General features: G+C 34.2%; 2 protein-coding genes across 4 annotated transcripts in view; one reads left to right on the forward strand and one right to left on the reverse strand.

The window, feature by feature from the left end:
• The window catches only part of MAGI3 (membrane associated guanylate kinase, WW and PDZ domain containing 3), a 104661-nt gene extending 93207 nt beyond the window's left edge, over positions 1–11454 (forward strand). Inside the window, exons 19-22 of one of the 2 annotated variants that reach the window (XM_070745645.1) lie at positions 2092–2235; positions 4702–4840; positions 5988–6074; positions 7061–11454. In XM_070745645.1, the coding sequence (XP_070601746.1) occupies positions 2092–2235; positions 4702–4840; positions 5988–6037 (333 nt within the window). In that variant the 3' untranslated portion in view covers positions 6038–6074; positions 7061–11454. The remainder of the gene's footprint in view (positions 1–2091; positions 2236–4701; positions 4841–5987; positions 6075–7060) is intronic. The other variant, XM_070745644.1, reaches the window with a different exon arrangement.
• A 2908-nt stretch (positions 11455–14362) lies between these two features.
• The window catches only part of PHTF1 (putative homeodomain transcription factor 1), a 34655-nt gene continuing 30811 nt past the window's right edge, over positions 14363–18206 (reverse strand). The window contains exons 17-20 of one of the 2 annotated variants that reach the window (XM_070745647.1): positions 17304–17459; positions 16213–16308; positions 15959–16084; positions 14363–14595 (exon numbers count right to left, since the gene is read on the reverse strand). In XM_070745647.1, the coding sequence (XP_070601748.1) occupies positions 14575–14595; positions 15959–16084; positions 16213–16308; positions 17304–17459 (399 nt within the window). In that variant the 3' untranslated portion in view covers positions 14363–14574. The remainder of the gene's footprint in view (positions 14596–15958; positions 16085–16212; positions 16309–17303; positions 17460–18206) is intronic. The other variant, XM_070745648.1, reaches the window with a different exon arrangement.

Here is an 18206-nt window from a genome sequence, read left to right on the forward strand (position 1 = left end):
TTTTCTTACAGATAGCTGGCATCTCTTTATTTTACTTAATTCACTATCCCTTGAAATGTAGACCCCCTTAAGATGAAATATTTTACTAATTTGTCTATCTGCATCAATATAACATTATTGGAGTTAGCTTGTTGACATAATCTTAGGAACTTTTTAAAAACATTAAGCATTAAAACAACCTTTGTAGTCTCTCATTTCCCTTTAAAAAAAAATCCTAAAGTCATTTTGCCATTTCCAGTATTATCAGCATATCTGTAGCGATTAATGTTTCTTATAGTAACTTTAATTCCAGTTTCTCTTTCTTATATGCATGCTTTATCTTGCATGTAAGTTAAATGAATAAGGTGATAGTGTGTCACATTGGCATGCTTCTTCCACATTTTTGAGCCAATTAGTTCCATATTCTAACTCTTCCTGATCATATTACAAACTTTTAAATAGTAGGTAGGCACATGAAGATGCATCTTAATTGAATCCAGCCTGGAATTAGAAAAGTACACTTCTGTATATATTCCTTAGAAATACTACAGCCTCTAAATTGTGAAATGCTTAGTTATTTTAGCTCCTTTTTCTGTCCACTGAATTTTCAGCTGCACTGAGATAGTTTTTTAATCTTCTGCTTCTAAATATTTTATTAGCTTTAGAACACAAAAACAAGAAATAAGAAAATGGAATATATAATTAGAAGAGAGATGTGGAAGATTGTTTGTTCCATAACTATTCCAAGATTATTATATGCACAAAAATGGAAAAACTCTGAAATAACTTTGTGAAATAAAATGGCATTATTTCTCACCAATTTTCATTTTTCTAAATGTTCATATATATAACAATGAAAAAAAAAGGAAAAAGATGTTATCAAAGATATCAGCCAGGATTTTTGAACTGAATTTTTGCTCATGCTTCAGTTATGGAAAAGCATAAAAAGCAGGTTTATATCCTTTCGGAACAACAAGTGGTAGCTTTTTTAAATTTACAGTGTCGTAGTTGCGCAGTGGTTATAATGCAGTACTGTATTTCAAACTAACTCTGCTCACTGCCAGGAGTTCGATCCTGACTAGCTCAAGATTGACTCAGCCTTCCATCCTTCGATTCAGTAAAATGAGGATCCAGGTTTATTTATTTTGTTTGTTTGTTTGTCAAATACATACAAGATAACAAGTATAGATATGAGCATAAACATGAACAAAGGAAATAAATACAGATAAATGAGGATAGCAAGACAAGGACTGTAGGCACGCTGGTGCACTTATACACTCCCCCTTTACAGACTTCTTAAGAATGGGGTGAGTCCACGGTAGACAGTTTGAGATTGAATCTGTGAGGGTTTGAAGCTGTAACAGTGGAGTCGGGTAGAGCATTCCAGGTGTTGACCACTCTGTTGCTGAAATATTTTCTGCAATCCAGTTTGAAGTGGTTTACCTTGAGTTTATATCAATTGTTTACCCATGTATTATTGTGGTTGAAACTGAAGAAGTCATTCACAGGCAAGATGCTGTAGCAGACAATTTTGTGTACTATGCTTAGATTGGACCGTAGGCGGCTCAGTTCCAATTGACTAAGCACAAAATTTCAACCCTGGTGGCATAGGGAATTTTATCACAAGTAGAGGAGTGGCATATTCTTCTCATGAAATATCTGAACCCGCTCAATCATGTTAATATCCGACATACAGTTTGGGTTCCAGTGAATGAGCTGTATTCGAGAATTGGTCTGGCAAAGGTTTTGTATGCCCTAGTTAGCAATATGTTACTGGAGAAGTTTTGCAAAATTAAGTTAACAACTTTTAATACCTTTTTGGCAGTGTTGTTACAGTGAATTCTGAGACTTAGATCATTTGAGATTTAGTTTGAATCTATTACATGCTCGTGTGTTATTGCAGTTGAAGGTGAAGTAGTCATTAACAGGAAGGACATTTTGGTATATGATTTTGTGAACTATGGTTAGATCAGTTTGGAGCCGACGTAGTTGTAAATTGTCTAATTTCAGTATTTCAAGTCTGATGGAGTGAAGGAGTGATTTTTTTTTCTAACAAAGATTTGAAAGTCTTTTCCAATGTAATTGTAATTTGCATATCTATTATTTTCACAGAATCCTGGTTGTTATCCAGTAGAACTGGAGAGAGGTCCCCGAGGCTTTGGGTTTAGCCTTCGTGGTGGAAAAGAGTATAATATGGGGCTATTTATTCTTCGATTAGCTGAAGAAGGGCCTGCCATTAAAGATGGGAGAATTCATGTAAGTATATATTAGCCTTAGTTGGTTAGATCACCTATTGTTTTTAAAAGCTAATTTAATATTAATTTGCTACTTTAAAATATATTTCTATATATACATATTGATACTGTTCTCTGCCATTTTTATTAAGTGTGAATTTATGCAATTTTTTTCAGGCAATATTTTATCCTCTATTTACTCTAACCCAGCTTTGCCAATAGGAGGAGAGAATTCTTGAGACAGAAATATTTAAATGAACTAACTCTAGTCATGAAAATTCAGTTATTTATTTTTTTTTGTGAAAAAGTCCTAATGAAATGTAAATATCTAACCTTTCACAGCAAATTCACTGGAACATTGTCACTTTTTTGTGAAAAAGTCCTATCTAACGAAATGTAAATATCTAACCTTTCACAGCAAATTCACTGGAACATTGTCACCATTTTAAAATATCTGCTGTACTATGGAAAGTGAGACAAAAATCAAATTCAAGGATTACATTGGAGTTTTTTCTAGATCTCTTATGCTGAGTCCCTATAATAAGAGCATTTAAGTGTAATGCACTTAATACATTTTAGTATGCATGCTTATCGAGTGTAGCTCCACACTGTAACAGAAGTAGTGCATTAAGCATACAATAAAATATGCTCCCCCTTCCCCTTTAACATTTTAATGAAGTTCAGAGAAAACCCTGTTTTTCTGGAAACTTTTTTCTTTTTTGTTCAGTTACAGTAACTGAACTAGATGCTTCTCTGTATAGATCTCTGATCTGCTAATGCCATTGCAAATAATTAGTCATCTTTCATATGAATGTGCTTCACATTTTCTTGACCCATGTGGTATTCACATTTCTGGGGGTTCATATAATGATCAGACACAGTACAGTACTTCAGAACTTGTAGTACCTCAGTACTCATTATTAATTGATTCCAGGAGGTGCGTTGAGTACCAAAAAACAATGAATAATGAACATTTTTTTCCATAAGGAATAGTGTAGGGAGTCATAAAGCACCCAAACTGCCAAATTTTAGTTTGTGTGTTGAGTACCAAACAAACCAGAACAAAATTTTTGCATCAAAATGTGTTGAGTATCAAATGTGATGAGTTTCAAAGCTATTGAAACCACTTTTTAGACAAGTACATCAAATACATCAAACATGAGTGCTAAATTTGTAAGAACACATCAACATCAGAACCTTCGTGCTAAGTTTACAGTCACTTAAGTATCCTTAGCTAAGGAAATATAAGTTACTGATCAGAAAATAAATAGAATTTACTATTATAGTTCTCAGACTGAGGATTACATTTCAAGTATGTAAACTCAATAGTTTAGAAGTATTGGGAGTCTGACTTTTTTCACTTTTTGCCTGCTGAGCTGTAGAGCTGAACAGCAGAAGCTTAATTTCACATTTTAACATTTAATTCTTTTTTATACATAGCGGACTGTTTTATAGAGAGAAGATAGAGCCTGAGAATAAGTATCAGGACTGACATTTAACTAGCCTTTTAGACCCCAATAATTCATATTTTTGTTGAATACTGTCCTATGCCCACTGCTGCTTTCTAGTTTTTTCTCTCTTTTTCTAGAATCCCATCTTTTTCAGAAATATTTCCCAAATTCTCTGATTGCCATAATAAATGGGAAGAATATATGCATATTTCCTTCTGTTATGTATTTATTCTAACCATATGGAATATTACTCAGACTTTCATGTTTTTATAGGTATATAAATTGCCATTTATACAGTCTATAGATCATCTCCATCCTCATAGCTAGCCTATATTACCATTCAGCATCCTTACCCACTTACAATTCATAAGATTCATGCCTGAATCTTTTTGAATTATCTGGAGAGTAACTGAGTGGTCCCTGGTGAGGATCAAGTTTATATTAAGAAATAAGTGTTGTTATGGATTACTCTAGTATTTGTGATCATGTAAATATTATTAACTGGAGTTCAATTAAGTACAGTGATACCTTGTCTTACAAACTTAATTGGTTCCGGGATGAGGTTCTTAAGGTGAAAAGTTTGTAAGACGAAACAATGTTTCCCATAGGAATCAATGGAAAAGCGATTAATGTGTGCAAGCCCAAAATTCACCCCTTTTGCCAGCCGAAGCACCCATTTTTGAGCTGCTGGGATTCCCCTGCAGCACTGCAAAAACACAGAAGTCCGGAGGTGGGATTTCCCATGGAGGGGATCCTCAGGGGAATCCCAGCAGCGCAAAAACGGGTGCTTCTCTGGCAATGGAAGTCCGGAGGCAGGGCATCCCAGCGGCGGCAGTGGGTTTGTAAGATGAAAATAGTTTGTATGAAGAGGCAAAAAAATCTTAAACCCCGGGTTTGTATCTCGAAAAGTTTGTATGACGAGGCGTTTGTAAGACGAGGCATCACTGTATAAGATAAGGTAGAATGTGTAAGTATAACTAAAATGCTAACAAGGAAAATAACTTTTTACAACTTAATGAAGGTGTTTTTCTCCTCAGGTTGGTGACCAGATTGTTGAAATCAATGGTGAACCAACACAAGGAATCACCCATACTCGAGCCATTGAATTGATTCAGTCTGGAGGAAATAAAGTTCTTCTCCTTTTGCGACCAGGAACTGGATTAATACCAGACCATGGTACGGTGGGAGCCCAACTATTGATTGTATGAGCTACAACTGATATATTCAGCACAGTACAGATGTATTTATTGGTAATTTGAATAATTATATGTTCAAACGCTAGAAAACTATAAATAAGCCATTTAAATATTTACTTACAAGTTGGATTTCACCTTGTAGCTACTGTTTTCCAAAGAGTTTACAGTGACAGATGAAATAATTCAACAATAAAAGTTAAAATTGTGCAGTGTAAATTTATTGCAGCACACAACTTGATGTATATTTTAGAAATATCCTGACTGTATATAGATCACAATAAGAATGAAAGAGCACAGGAAACTAATGGTGTCTACAAGACCACAATGCAGGGGTAAAGATGCTACTTAAGGAAAGCATGCAATAATTGGAACATTAACCCTAGCCTCATAAGCCATCTATCTCACTTCACTTAGCAAGCATGGGCTTAAAAGTTTATCTCAATTCTCAGTATATATAGGAGGTGAACTTTAATTTTAAACGTTGACTTAAAATGTATTTATTAAATGTACTTGCTGTCCATCATGTATCAAAACAACTCTGGCCAGCTTACATCTTGCTTTTCCACTTTAAAAGCATTCAAAGCTGGGTTAGATACTGGGTACTTTTGAAAAAAAGGTAGTAATTGTCTTCTCAACATATCAATTTATGTGTCAGACAGCTTTCCCATTGCTGATGCAGAAAAGCATATACTGTACATATGGCTAGAAAACAAGTTCTATTGTGTCTTCTCTTTGCTTATTACACCAATAAAAAGCTAATTGGCCGTCTCTTCTCTCTTTTGTCTACTTCGTATGCTCTTATTAAACCAATTAGATTTTTTAGAGTATATATTAAAAAGAGCAAAATCACCCTAATCTTGATTTCTCTAAATCAGTTTTTTGTTCTTAATATACATGTACTGGTAGGGAATTCGAGTAGTTGTAGTCTCCAATGGATCTGGAAGGATCTGAATTGTGGTAGGCTATCCTAAATTCTTTTGATGGGATGCTGAATTTGAAAATATCCAAGTCAGCTGAGATACTCTCTTCTCTCATATTCTTACACTCTGTTTGTAATTATATATTTCTTTTACTCTTTGCTGTGATTTTTGGTATATAGTCCTGGGCTTTTTCTCTTCCTCCCTCAGGTTTGGCTCCTTCCAGCTTGTGTTCCTACGTGAAAACTGAGCAGCATTAAAGCTTTCAGGGCTTTCTTTGGTCTTTCCTTAAACTTGGTAAATCGGCATGTATTGTGATTAGCCACTTTTTATTTGTTTTGAATAATAGTTTTTCACTCAGCTAGTTTAAATTTGACATGAGTTGTGATAAGTGTAGGCCCCAAGTAACAGGAATCAATTTTAGGAGTCCTTAATTCCACATACTCTATGACTAGTAATTCCACCTACTCCAAAGACTAGAAATGATACAAACCACCTGCTATAACAATCACTTTTTCCAACCCAGCATACCACATACTATTGATGTATCTTTGATTAAAGTTCCTGCATACTTCAGCATCATTGTTACATTTTGTCTCCTTTTTGACAATCCTACTTTTCAAAAATCTGAAAATGAAATTCTAATTCTGGTACATAAATGAGAGGCAATATCATTTCTCCCTCTCAACTTGAAGTTGGTGAAGAAAAGAACTAAGTATCTAACGGCCATCCTTTATGCAGCCAAACTCTTTAATTTAATCAGGATTTGTGTCCCATTGGCCATATTTGGGATTTAATTGGCACTCCATGATTGCAGTTCTGAGAATGAAAGATCTGTAGTCCACACAGTGCTACAAAATGAAAATCATTGGTAAACAAATTAAAACCGAACTGATAGATAAGGAGAACAAACTATATTTTCCGAGAATAAAACCATCTACAAGAGAAAGAAATACTGTTTTAATTGTCATACAGAAAACGTATAACTGAAATTGATTAAAAGAAAGTAAATGTGGTTTCGGAGATTTCCTGTTGAAGAATTGAGACATAGAAATCAGGTTTCCAGAAGGAATAATAATCCTGTATTATAGGTTACTATATTTTCTCATACATTATATTATACATTAAAAAACCCTAAATTTTCTCATAACATACTTAAGTATATTGGTTGCTTATAGTATAAGTTGTTTTTGTATACTTTAATCTTAATTGGAAGGGTTTTAGATATTGATAATACTTTATTATTGTTTTGCTCTTATACATTATTTTTTATTTTGGTATAGGTGGTCTGGATAGTTTTAATCCAGTATCCTCAAGTGTAACCCATGGTGAACAGACTTCACTTCCCTCATCATCACATTCTGCTTACACATCTGAAGCATCTCATTTGCCAGAATCAGAAGCTCTAATGAAATTTCAGATGTCTGAGAAACTAGAAAAACTGAAGAACACTGTGCCTGAAAAGAAAAGCACTTTAATGGAAAACCATTTGGAGATTAAAAAAAGAGTTTGTCCCCAAAGGCAAGTGAACAATCGGGATCACACTTTCATTCCAGATAATAAAGTGATGCACAGTACTGCACAATTAGCATCGGGCACTAAAAGCCAATCAGCTAGTCCCCAGAAGTTGAACAACAGTCCTTCCAGAGATCATAATCAACTTCCATTCGATAGATCTAATAAAAGTGAAACTAAACATCTAGATGAGAATTGCTTAGACCACTTAAAGTGTCCCAAAAGAAATGAAAGTGGTAATCTGGGAACCTTTGAGAATGCTGATAGAGAGAAAATCCTGGCCAAGGGGAAAAGAGATCAGTTTGGTAGTCCCCAAAAATATCCAAAGAGAGAGAGAAGCAGAGAAAAACTGAACATAGATGTTCAAAACAAAACAGCTGCTAATGATACAAGTTCTAGTAGGCCGCTAAAAGTTGAAAAGGTAAAATTAGGAGTCACAAAGGAAATAACGAAGCCAAATTTATCTACAGAGAACTCAAAATATCCTTCAGAGATACAGCATGCCAAGGTAGGAGAACAGTTTCTCTCACTTTCTAAGACTAATCCGCCTGGAAAGAAAATCTTGGAAGATGAGAATATGAAAAGTTCTAAGCAATTTCAGAAGTCAGGTCTTCCTGATGATTCATTCATTTCTGTGGATAAAAACTCTAGACTTGAAGCAGATGAGCCTCTTTTCCTGACCAAATTTACAGATAACTTGGAGCTAGCTGATAAAACCAAAGACGATGGAATGTCCAAATCCGAGAACAGTTCTCCGGTAAAGAAAACTATAGTTCCTGGACCTTGGAAAGTACCAAGTACAAGTCATGTCACAAAAGCAATGGGTCTGATTAACAAACGGGTTTGATTGACCAACTTTTTTAAGAACACATTTTAATCAGGTTTTTAAATGTAGTCATTAAACTTTCCCCCTATTTTTTTTAGACACTGTGACAGAATGGAAAGTACATTTGATTTGATATTTTATTAGGCTGCATGAAGGACCTTTTCAGATTGCGTATCAGCAACTCTTCAAAAGCTGTTGTCCTTTTGTCTCCTCTGAAGATGGTGTCTTGCTGCTCCTGATGTTGCACTGCTAAGATTTTCTGATAGTATTGTATGTTAATGAAGATTATTTAATGCCTATTATTAGTGGATCATAACTCACTACTTGTTCTTGTGCCAAGTTATCTACTGTAGCCCATTGAATCTTTTCCTGCATTTTCCACTGCCACAGAAAAGGATTTTGTTTAAAATGGGTGTTTACTCAGGCATGCTGCATGTTTACATAGGGAATACTTCTAAGTTCTCACAGCTAAAGTAAAGGCAGGGTGGGTGTGATTTTCTTGACTCTGGAGAATCAGAAAGTTAACATACACTCTATTGCCTTTTTCACATTTTTTTTCCTTCCCAAACTTCTCAGTCTGCAAAACAACTGTAAAAAATACGGTAGCCCTTTATTGATAATAGGTTGAAAGCTTACTATTTTATTCTATATTTTATCTGTGATACAAATTGAATCTTAGAATTGAGCAGTTTGGAAATCACATTTAATGAGATGAGATTAGGAGAGCAAATGTGTCAGGTACATAATCAAATTATTTCCTGATATTATAGCACATTAAAATTAGAAATTAAACATGCAATGAATGCATATGCTTCTTAACTTTCTGCCGTGCTATTTGTCAGAATTTCCATCTGTTGGTTGTTTTGGGGGGTCAATGATGGCTAAATGCTTGAAATTGTTTTGCTTGAACGTTTTAAAATCTTAAATCCCAGCAAGCAAAATAAATCAGAACTTATCGACCAAAGTAAAATGTTTAAGTATTTTCCTTGTGTCTATTAAGAGAAGCCTGTTACACTGGCTTCCAACAAAAAAGTACTTCCAAATTTAAAAGGTCTCGATGAAATTTTCCATTTGCTTGTGCATGATTATCGTAATGGGAGGAATGTTATGGATAGAGCACATTAATACTTCAGGGGTATAGGTCGTTGTAGTGGCAACCTCTAGAACAACAAACATTTGTAATTTTTAAAAAAATCATTCTAACAATGAACTTGGTTTCCTTTGAATGGATTTGAATGAAAGGCAGTGATCAGTTAAGAAACATTTAAAAAAACACTCTTACAGATCTTAACAGTCAATGTGGATAACGCAAATAATTTTTGAGTGTGCGCACACACATGGGTATATATTTAAGATGTTTAATGTCTTTATTGAATTGCTCTCTTTCAAGTTCCTCATGCTTTTCAGATGAGCCATTTTGTATTATTTTTTCTTTTATCAAAGTACATATTCGTTTTTCTACTGAAAGTATTTTTTTCTCCACTTTTTTCAAGCCCTTTTTGTCCTCCTCTATCTTTAGTTTTGTAGTTATCATAAAATGATAATTGTCAACACGCTGTAGGAAAACAACTATTTCCTATGATGTCTGTAATTGTTTTATATTGGTTTGTCAAGTTTGCTTTTCTTCATACTTTGGGGAAGCCTAAACAAAATATCAGTACCATAGTCCTCACACTAGCAACAGACATGTGCACAGTATATTGTGCACACTTGTTTGATATTGCTTCCAACTATTCTGATACTAATAGTCTCCTTTGTAGTAGTGAAATATGTGTTCTTATTTCACTATTTTAAACCAAAAAAGTGTAAATCTCCTATTTCTTGCACCATGGCATTAAATTCCATACTAGCAAGCCTTCTTCTCATCAGTAAAATTACGAATTCTGTCTAGGCTTAATCTTCTTTTGCATATGCCTAGTTTTGCTTCAGAGATGCTCTTTTCAGATTATTTTTGGTTTGTATTCAGAAATGGAGGCCTGACATACAGTTCTCCTCAATCTCTGATTTATTTGCGTTGAATGCTTGAGAAGTCATACAAATAGATGGGGGAGAGACTGTAGGACTTTGGTCATTTCAGATAATCTCAAAATGGACTGTGATTTTTGGGAGGTATTTAACTTCAGTGAAACTGCCCCCCCTCCCCACCGCATGATTTTAAACTGTTTCCAAAAGAATATATCCTGCCACTTTGGAAGTGCTAGTATTGCTTGCTGATGGACTTCCTCTTGTGCCGAACCTATTAACCCAATTTACCAGAAGCAATCAAACCAATAACAGATGACATATCAGCATGCCAGTCAACTATTAAATAGCTATGGACTTTCCAGAAAGAACTGTTAAGTGAATAGGAGACCGACTACTGAAAAGATTTAGGCCTTTGGCAAACACAGATTCAATAGGTTAAAGTCATTGAAGCTATTTGGATCTACAGGTATAAAAAAATACAGAAAACAAAAGTACTCAAAAGCTACCTATTATTCATGCTACAATCAGATATGACATTCACATAAACCATGGTAGAATGTGAGTTTACCAATCTGCAAAACCCATATGTAATAGCTCTGAACAAAACTTCTAAGACTCATTTTATTTAGAAATATATGATAGAGCTTTAGACTTCTTCAAAAACGTTCTCCCATTACTGTTTATTGATTCCTGTTTATTGAAATAATTTGTACAGAAGTTCAAATTTCAGTTCAGATGCAGTTGAATTAAAAACACTATTCCTTGGATTTGGACATCTGAAGTACTAAGACAAATCAGTTGTAGAAGACATCAACTTTTTAAAAAAGAATTGTCATCTGGAATAGATATTAATATGTATTAATTGTGTACTCATCATTTACAAACTCAAAAGTTACTGTAGGAAGTAAATGCAAATATTGTAGAATATTACTGTGAAAATATTAAATATCTGAGTTAGATTATATAAATTGACTTAACAAATATCATGAGGCAACCTTCAAAAGGTTCTATTTTGTCAAAATAATATTGAATGAAAACTGCAGAAATATCAAAATAAGAAAACTGAAATAACTTTATTTTCTGACTATTCAGATCCTGTTTATCCATTTAATGATGTGACCTATTTTTTGTCTTCTGTTTGATGTGATCCCTTTTTTTCCAGAAACTTTGTATCTGTATTTAACTTGATAATAATGATTTAGCAATGTGGCCTTGGAATGTTCAGAAAATATGGTTGTATTGGATGTAAATGTTTTATTTTGTACAGCACCTTTATATATTCACTTCTCAGATTCTGATTAGAAAAATCTGTAAATCACTCATTATTTTTTATATAGATACATTAAAAAGAACATCTGATTTAATAACTTTGATTCTTTGTTACTCCTCTTAATGAAAACCTTCTGTTGGTCTGTAAATTAGAATACTATTAGTCAATGAATGATTTCTACTGCACCAAGAAGACTTTCTTCCATGCTTTTAATTGAATGCTGGTATCTTTAGTTGCCATAGAGCAGTGGTCTCCAAACTCGTCCACTTTAAGACTTGGGGACTTCAACTCCCATAATTCCCCAGGCAGCAAAGCTGGCTGAGGAATTCTGGGAGTTGAAGTCCCCAAGTCTTAAAGTGGGCAAGTTTGGAGACCTCTGCCATAGAGCAAGGATCCCCAAACTTGGAAACTTTAAGACTTGTGGACTTCAACTCCCAGAATTCTCCAACCAGCTAAAAACCTCTGCCAAAGAGCAAATACAGACACTTCCAGATGAACATTGCTCTCCAGCTATCTATTATTTTGCAGAATGGCCCTTCTGAATCCAGAGAGACTTACTATTTAAGATCAATGGTGAAAAAAGTAAGGTTCTATATTTAGGCAAGAAAAACAAAATGTGCAAGTACAGTATATGTGGTACCTTGCTCAACAGTAGTAACTGTGAGAGGGATCTTGGAGTCCAAGTGGGCAACCATTTAAATATGAGCCAGCAGTGTGCAGTAGCTGCCAAAAAGCCAACACAGTTCTAGGCTGCATTAATAGAAGGATAGAATCAAGATCACACGAAGTGTTAATATCACTTTATAAGGCCTTGATAAGGCCACACTTGGAATACTGCATTCAGTTTTGGTCATCACGATATAAACAGGATTTTAAGACATTAGAAAGAATTCAGAGAAGAGCATCAAATAATTAGGGGTTTGTCTAAAACATGGCTTTGTCTAGTTAAATGAAAATAATGACTAGAGTAGAAATGGCAGTGTTCCAATATCTCACAGGTTGTCACAAAGAAGAGGGAGTCAAACTATTCTCCAAAGCACCTGAGGGTAGAACAGGAAGCAATGGGTGGAAACTAAATAAAGAGAGAAGCAACTTAGAATTAAGGCAAAATTTCCTGACAAAACAATCAGTGGAACAGCTTGCCTCTAGAAGTTGTGAATGCTCCAATACTGGAAGTTTTTAAGAAGATGTTGGCTAACCATTTGTCTGTCTGAAGTAGTTGGACTAAAAGACCTCCAAGGTCCCTTCCAATAATAATAATAATTGTTGTTATTATTATTATTATTATTATTTATAGACAAGTTAATTTAAGTTCCGAGACATCACTCCGCAACTGTCTTGCAAAGACTTGGGAATGGCATTTGGGAGGAAGGAGGAGGGACAGGCTGCAGTAAGGGTACATGTAGAAATAATTTGGAGACAACTGTAAAAAGTACTAGGAGATATGGATTGTAGGATTCTTTCGGAGAAAAAAATTAAGTACAGATTAAGTCAGATGAGCTGGCTATACATGGGGAACTTGATAAGGTTGACCACAAATAAAAGAATGGATTTGCATTTTTGATTTTTACATCATCCTTAGTGAGACTGAAGCTTTTCAATAAATTACTAAGAGTTTGCCAGTCTATGATCTTTGTGACATCACATGCACCTACAAAAGGGATGGAGCTTTTGATACAATGCTGCTTAATTCTGCAGACATCTCTGTATGAATCTATAGCTAGCAATAAATACTTGCAAGCATATCCTTTTCACTGGAAAAAACTCTTAGCAAACCATCACTAGCTTCTCTCTTGACTTCTGCTTTATTTGCCTTTGTGACTAACATTTAATTTCAAATATTATCATACAACTTCCTTCAGCAGCTTACAAGAATGCCGATAGCAGCTTTATATGTAACATAGAATGTTCTAAAGGTGTTGCCTCCAGAAAAAAAAATATTTGGTGGGAAAAAAACTTGCATAAATGCTAATCGTAACAGCCAAACTTTGGTAACTCCTTTTACAGGGTCATTAATACTTTTATTCTGTGAACTTAGAAACTAAACACAGATTGAAAAAGAAAATATATATAAACTGATTTGTGGAGGTGGAAGGTAAAATATATATATAAGAAAATGTTGTATATCCACAGTTCTAACAACTGAGGAAGGAATGTAAACCTCCTTTTAAACCTTTATAGTAAAAATTTCTTCAGAACCAACCCAATTGTCAAGGTGCTAGCTACTCGCAATTAACTATCTATCCCGGCAAAAACACGAGTTTCCAACTTCTTTGTGTAAAACATCGATAGCATATTAACATCATCATGGGTAGACTGCTTTGCTAATTCAAATTGTTATTAGGAAAATTCTAATAACATCTTTAAATTAAATCCCCCCTAGTGTATGGCAGATCTACTCTTCTGTTATTGCTATTTTGTGATACTGAGCAATGGAAAGCTGAACTGTGAAATGGCTGAAGAGGCTATTAGTATTTTGTGGGGATAAATTTCATTCTCTCCATATACAGCAAAACAAGCAGGCCCAACTATCATTTTAGAAAAAACTATGAGAAGCATTTTGAAATGTAAAAAGTAGGTCAACTGCAACATCCAGAAAATAAGTGAGCTTGCCAAAAACAAACATCACATTAAATTATTAGGTACCAAATAGCAATATTCATCTTATAGTCACACTGAGTTTAACAGGCAGTTTCAGGCTACAATAATGCTGGTTTGGTTTTTTTTTTAAAAATCATTTAATAAACCTTGTTGCAAGACATCTTATGTATGATTGGTTTCTTAAATTTAATTTTTTTTCTTTAAATTTTTAAACTACTTTTAATATTAAATTTGTTTATATTGTTTTTTACTGTTGTTAGCCGCCCCGAGTCTGCGGAGAGAGGCGGCATACAAATCTAATTAATAAATAATAAATTAATTAATTAATAAATCTACCGTAATTTTATATTGCTTTGCTCCATAGGAGCAACTGGTTTAACCAACCAAGATGAGCACATTAGAATTAAGTTATTTATTAAGCTTTATTTAACCATCTCTTCAAGCTGTGACCTCAATGAAAAATTAATTCTAACTTCTTAAGAAAATGTATGAAAAATATGGCATTTGTATTGTTGTGAGGACTGGCATAATTAGAACAGCACCTTCATTGGCTATGCCAATACTATGTAGCACAGCAGAGGATATTTCTACCCAAAACATGGGCTGCAGCATCTTCTTTCTCATGGTTTGATTTTCCATAACTAAAAAACAGGAAAATAAAGTAAACATTAAAATCAGAAAATAAATTTTAATAAAATAAAGCCAAGTCCAGTGCTGAAACTCAGGAATAAAAGTAACACTGATGTTTTTGGTTCTCTTCTCAATATATTTATAAGTTACCACTTGAAAGTCAAATCCACGAAAACAACTATGTGCATTTCATATTTCATAAGCAATAGTAACAAGGTCTTAATCTTCATGTGAGTGTATTACCTCATTTTATCCTATTTTTATTATTTTTATAAATTACTCAAGGCAACATGCATACCTACCGTATTTTTCAGAGTATAAGATGCACCTTTCCCGCCCCCCTTGAAAGAGGCTGAAAATTTGGGTGTGTCTTATACTCTGAATGTAGCTTTTTCAAAGCTTTTTTTCCAGCCCTAACAAGGCGTTAACGATCTTCCCAGGCTTTTTTTCATTGCTAATCACTCCGAAGAATGTTTTTTTCCAGCCCTAAGTACTTGCAGGAATTTTTTCATTGCTACTTGCACGGAAGAAAGGTTTTTTCCAGCCCTAACCAGGGGATAAAATATTGTGCCAAACTAAGGATGCTAGCCAGAGGAATACCTGGTAGGCAGATTTTCCCCCTATTTTCCTTCCCCCAAATTAAAGTGCGTCTTATAGATTGTTTGTTTAATTTTAATTTAATAAGATTTAGCTATTGTAATTGTTGTTTTTATATGTTGTAAGTCACCCCGAGTCCTCGGAGAAGGGCGGCATATAAATCCAATAAATGAATAAATACTCTGAAAAACACAGTAATTCCCCTTTCCCTTTTATTTCCCGCACACACACACATAAACTGTAAGTTTGTTCAATTGAGGGAGAGTGGCCCAAGATAATCAAATGGCTTTTGCACCTAAGGTGGTACTAAAACCCATGTCCTCCTGCTTTCTAGTGTGTTCACCACTAGATTAAACTGTGTTTTTAAGAATACCTAAAATCCTAAAAATTGGATCTCTATCATGTATTCCTAGTCCCAAAAGCATCCTTGAAGACGTCTAACTGCAGCCTAGATATTTTCTTGTAAAGAAGAAACATATACAAGGTTTACTTAAGATTCTTTGATATATAATGCTTGCCTTTTGTTCTTAACTGTACAATACCTTTTTGGGTTGTGCTTACAGTGATTTTACAATTTTCAAATGTGCCTCCAAATACCTAAAAAATTAAAAGTTATCACTCTTTGAAAATTACATGCTTCTGAAGCATATAACTTTTTTATTTTCACAACTACACTATTTCGCTTATGGTTGAACAGACAGAATATAGTCTTCATGTACACAACAGTAGAAAAACAGACAACTGAGCTATCGTCTACAAGTGCTTAGCAACACTTACTCTGATATTGAAGCCCAGCAAATCACTTATAACTCCAGAGACTGCTGATAGGATCACCACTCGTGTAATATTGTAGATCAAAGGATTCATTGTCAATCCGTATAGTCTAAATGGTGTATCTAACTCCTGTGGTTATGAAACAGAATGATAATGCTGCAGTATTGCTTTCATGTATTAAAGGTTATTGAATATCTTTTAAAAATATAGCAAAATATGTATAGGCAAAGGAGCAGAAATTATTACTTTCTTTTTACCTTCAAAAGTTTGGTGGAGAGTTTAAGGACATTATTTACTAGTGTGAGTTGCTCTTTCTTGTTTGGCTTCTTTTCCATCTTTAAGTACAAGTTTATCTGCAGAGAGTTATTTAAATATTGTTTATTAAAATTATGCATTTTTAATAATCCAGGTCTGCTTTGTAATGGCAGGGATGGCATATCCATTAAACTTTATATTTCCTACACAGTTAGAATAAACATTCACAAAAGCAACTTTTATAACATCATTTTTCATAACCAGTAAAAGCAACAGCCCAAATACAGTATGGTGTGCTTTTTAAAAAATATAGAACAGGCAAATACTGTATATACTCATATACAAAGTCAAACTGTCTACCTTGATAACAATAGTATGATCATGAAATATACACCATAATTTGAAAATGAAGAAGGCAAGGCTATTTTTTCCCTATTAGCTTGAAAGACTGACAGGTTCTAGAAGACAGTTTCCAAATAAAACCAAGATACAGTATATCCTTTAGTTGAAATATACTTTTAAGAATTCTGACCAAAAGCAAAAAAATTACATAAGTATGCAGTTTTTAATAAACAATAATTTGAAAAAAATAACTATGGAAATCTGTTTTATAAGACTTTTCTACAAGAAATACCTATTCATTAAATAAAATCACTTCGGTCTTCAATTTTCATCAAATAGTGCCCATGCTTTAGTTTCTACAGGCATTTTTGAAAATTAAGATACTGAAATTTGTTTACACCCTCTCCTCCCAAAAAAAGTGCACAACCTTGTATCTTAGAGTTAGAACTCACACACAAGGCAAAAGGCCTCCATAAAATTATCCACTTATTGAACTTTGTCTTACGGTGCTTGGTTTTAAAACATGCCTTTCTTCAAGACTGACAAACTAAAGCTTACATGGGTAACTTAATATTTTATGAACAGTTTAGGGATCAGCTACCACCAGAAGACAGCCTCTGGATATTTAACACAATAAATCCAAAGTTAACAACTGAAAATGTGTATTTACCTTGCTACCTTATTACTTTTAGGTATTACTTTATCGATCTGTCATAATGGCAGAGAAATAGTACAAAGAATCCAAAAGTACCTGTTCCGTTAGCAGAATTGAAATATTACTATATTTCTTGTTGGTTTCAGAGCCTAGGGATGCCAAACGCAACAAGAATAGGAGCAGGGCAGTTTCCCAAATTAGGAATTCCCAATTGTAAGCAGCACTCAAGAATGTCTTATGACCTTTTAAAACCTGTGAAAAATAACATAACAATCAGCAAACAGACTGGAAGTTATCTTTGCTCTAGAACGGTGCTTGGTTATAGTTTCATACAATTTCACACTGCATCCTGCACAGTAAGAACACCTCTATGTTCAGAAGAACTAAGAGGATTATCCACATTTCTCTAGCCTCAGATACCGAGCTTCAGATGCTAATCTCTCCATTTTTTAACTTTCCCATACAAAATTGATACCTTTATCTTCTAATCCACAGCTTTCCAGGTCCACGTTATGCTCAATTACCGTACAATAAATTCAAAAGTTTGAAATATTGAATATTGAATTATTCAAAAGTTTGGCAAAAAAAAATAATATTGTGCATTGTTTCAGTATCTAAGCTGTCTAGAGTTCCCCAAGGTTTAAGAGGGCATACAAGCTAATAAAACAATATGCTTCTTGGCACTACAAATTGCATTTATTTACAACACAATGACAGAGAAACAGACCAGGCAAGCAGAATCTCAGTTTTGACTAGAAATGGGTAACATTGTCCAGTCACAAAATTCAGAAGAGAGTCATCTGCCATTCACTGATCATTTTAATTTTAGCGTGCAAACCAGGTGAGTTTCATGCCTTCTACTATCAAAAGGATAAATGGCTATAATTGCAATTGACATTTTCAGTTTCCTTTCCTAACTTTTGACTCCAGAGTGCTCCAGGGAGCATGTCAGATGCCTTGCTTGTTATAAAGCAAAAGCTACAAAAATGGCTTCAAAAC

The sequence above is a fragment of the Erythrolamprus reginae genome, chromosome 3 (genome assembly GCF_031021105.1).
Source record: "Erythrolamprus reginae isolate rEryReg1 chromosome 3, rEryReg1.hap1, whole genome shotgun sequence".
Lineage (NCBI taxonomy): Eukaryota > Metazoa > Chordata > Lepidosauria > Squamata > Dipsadidae > Erythrolamprus > Erythrolamprus reginae.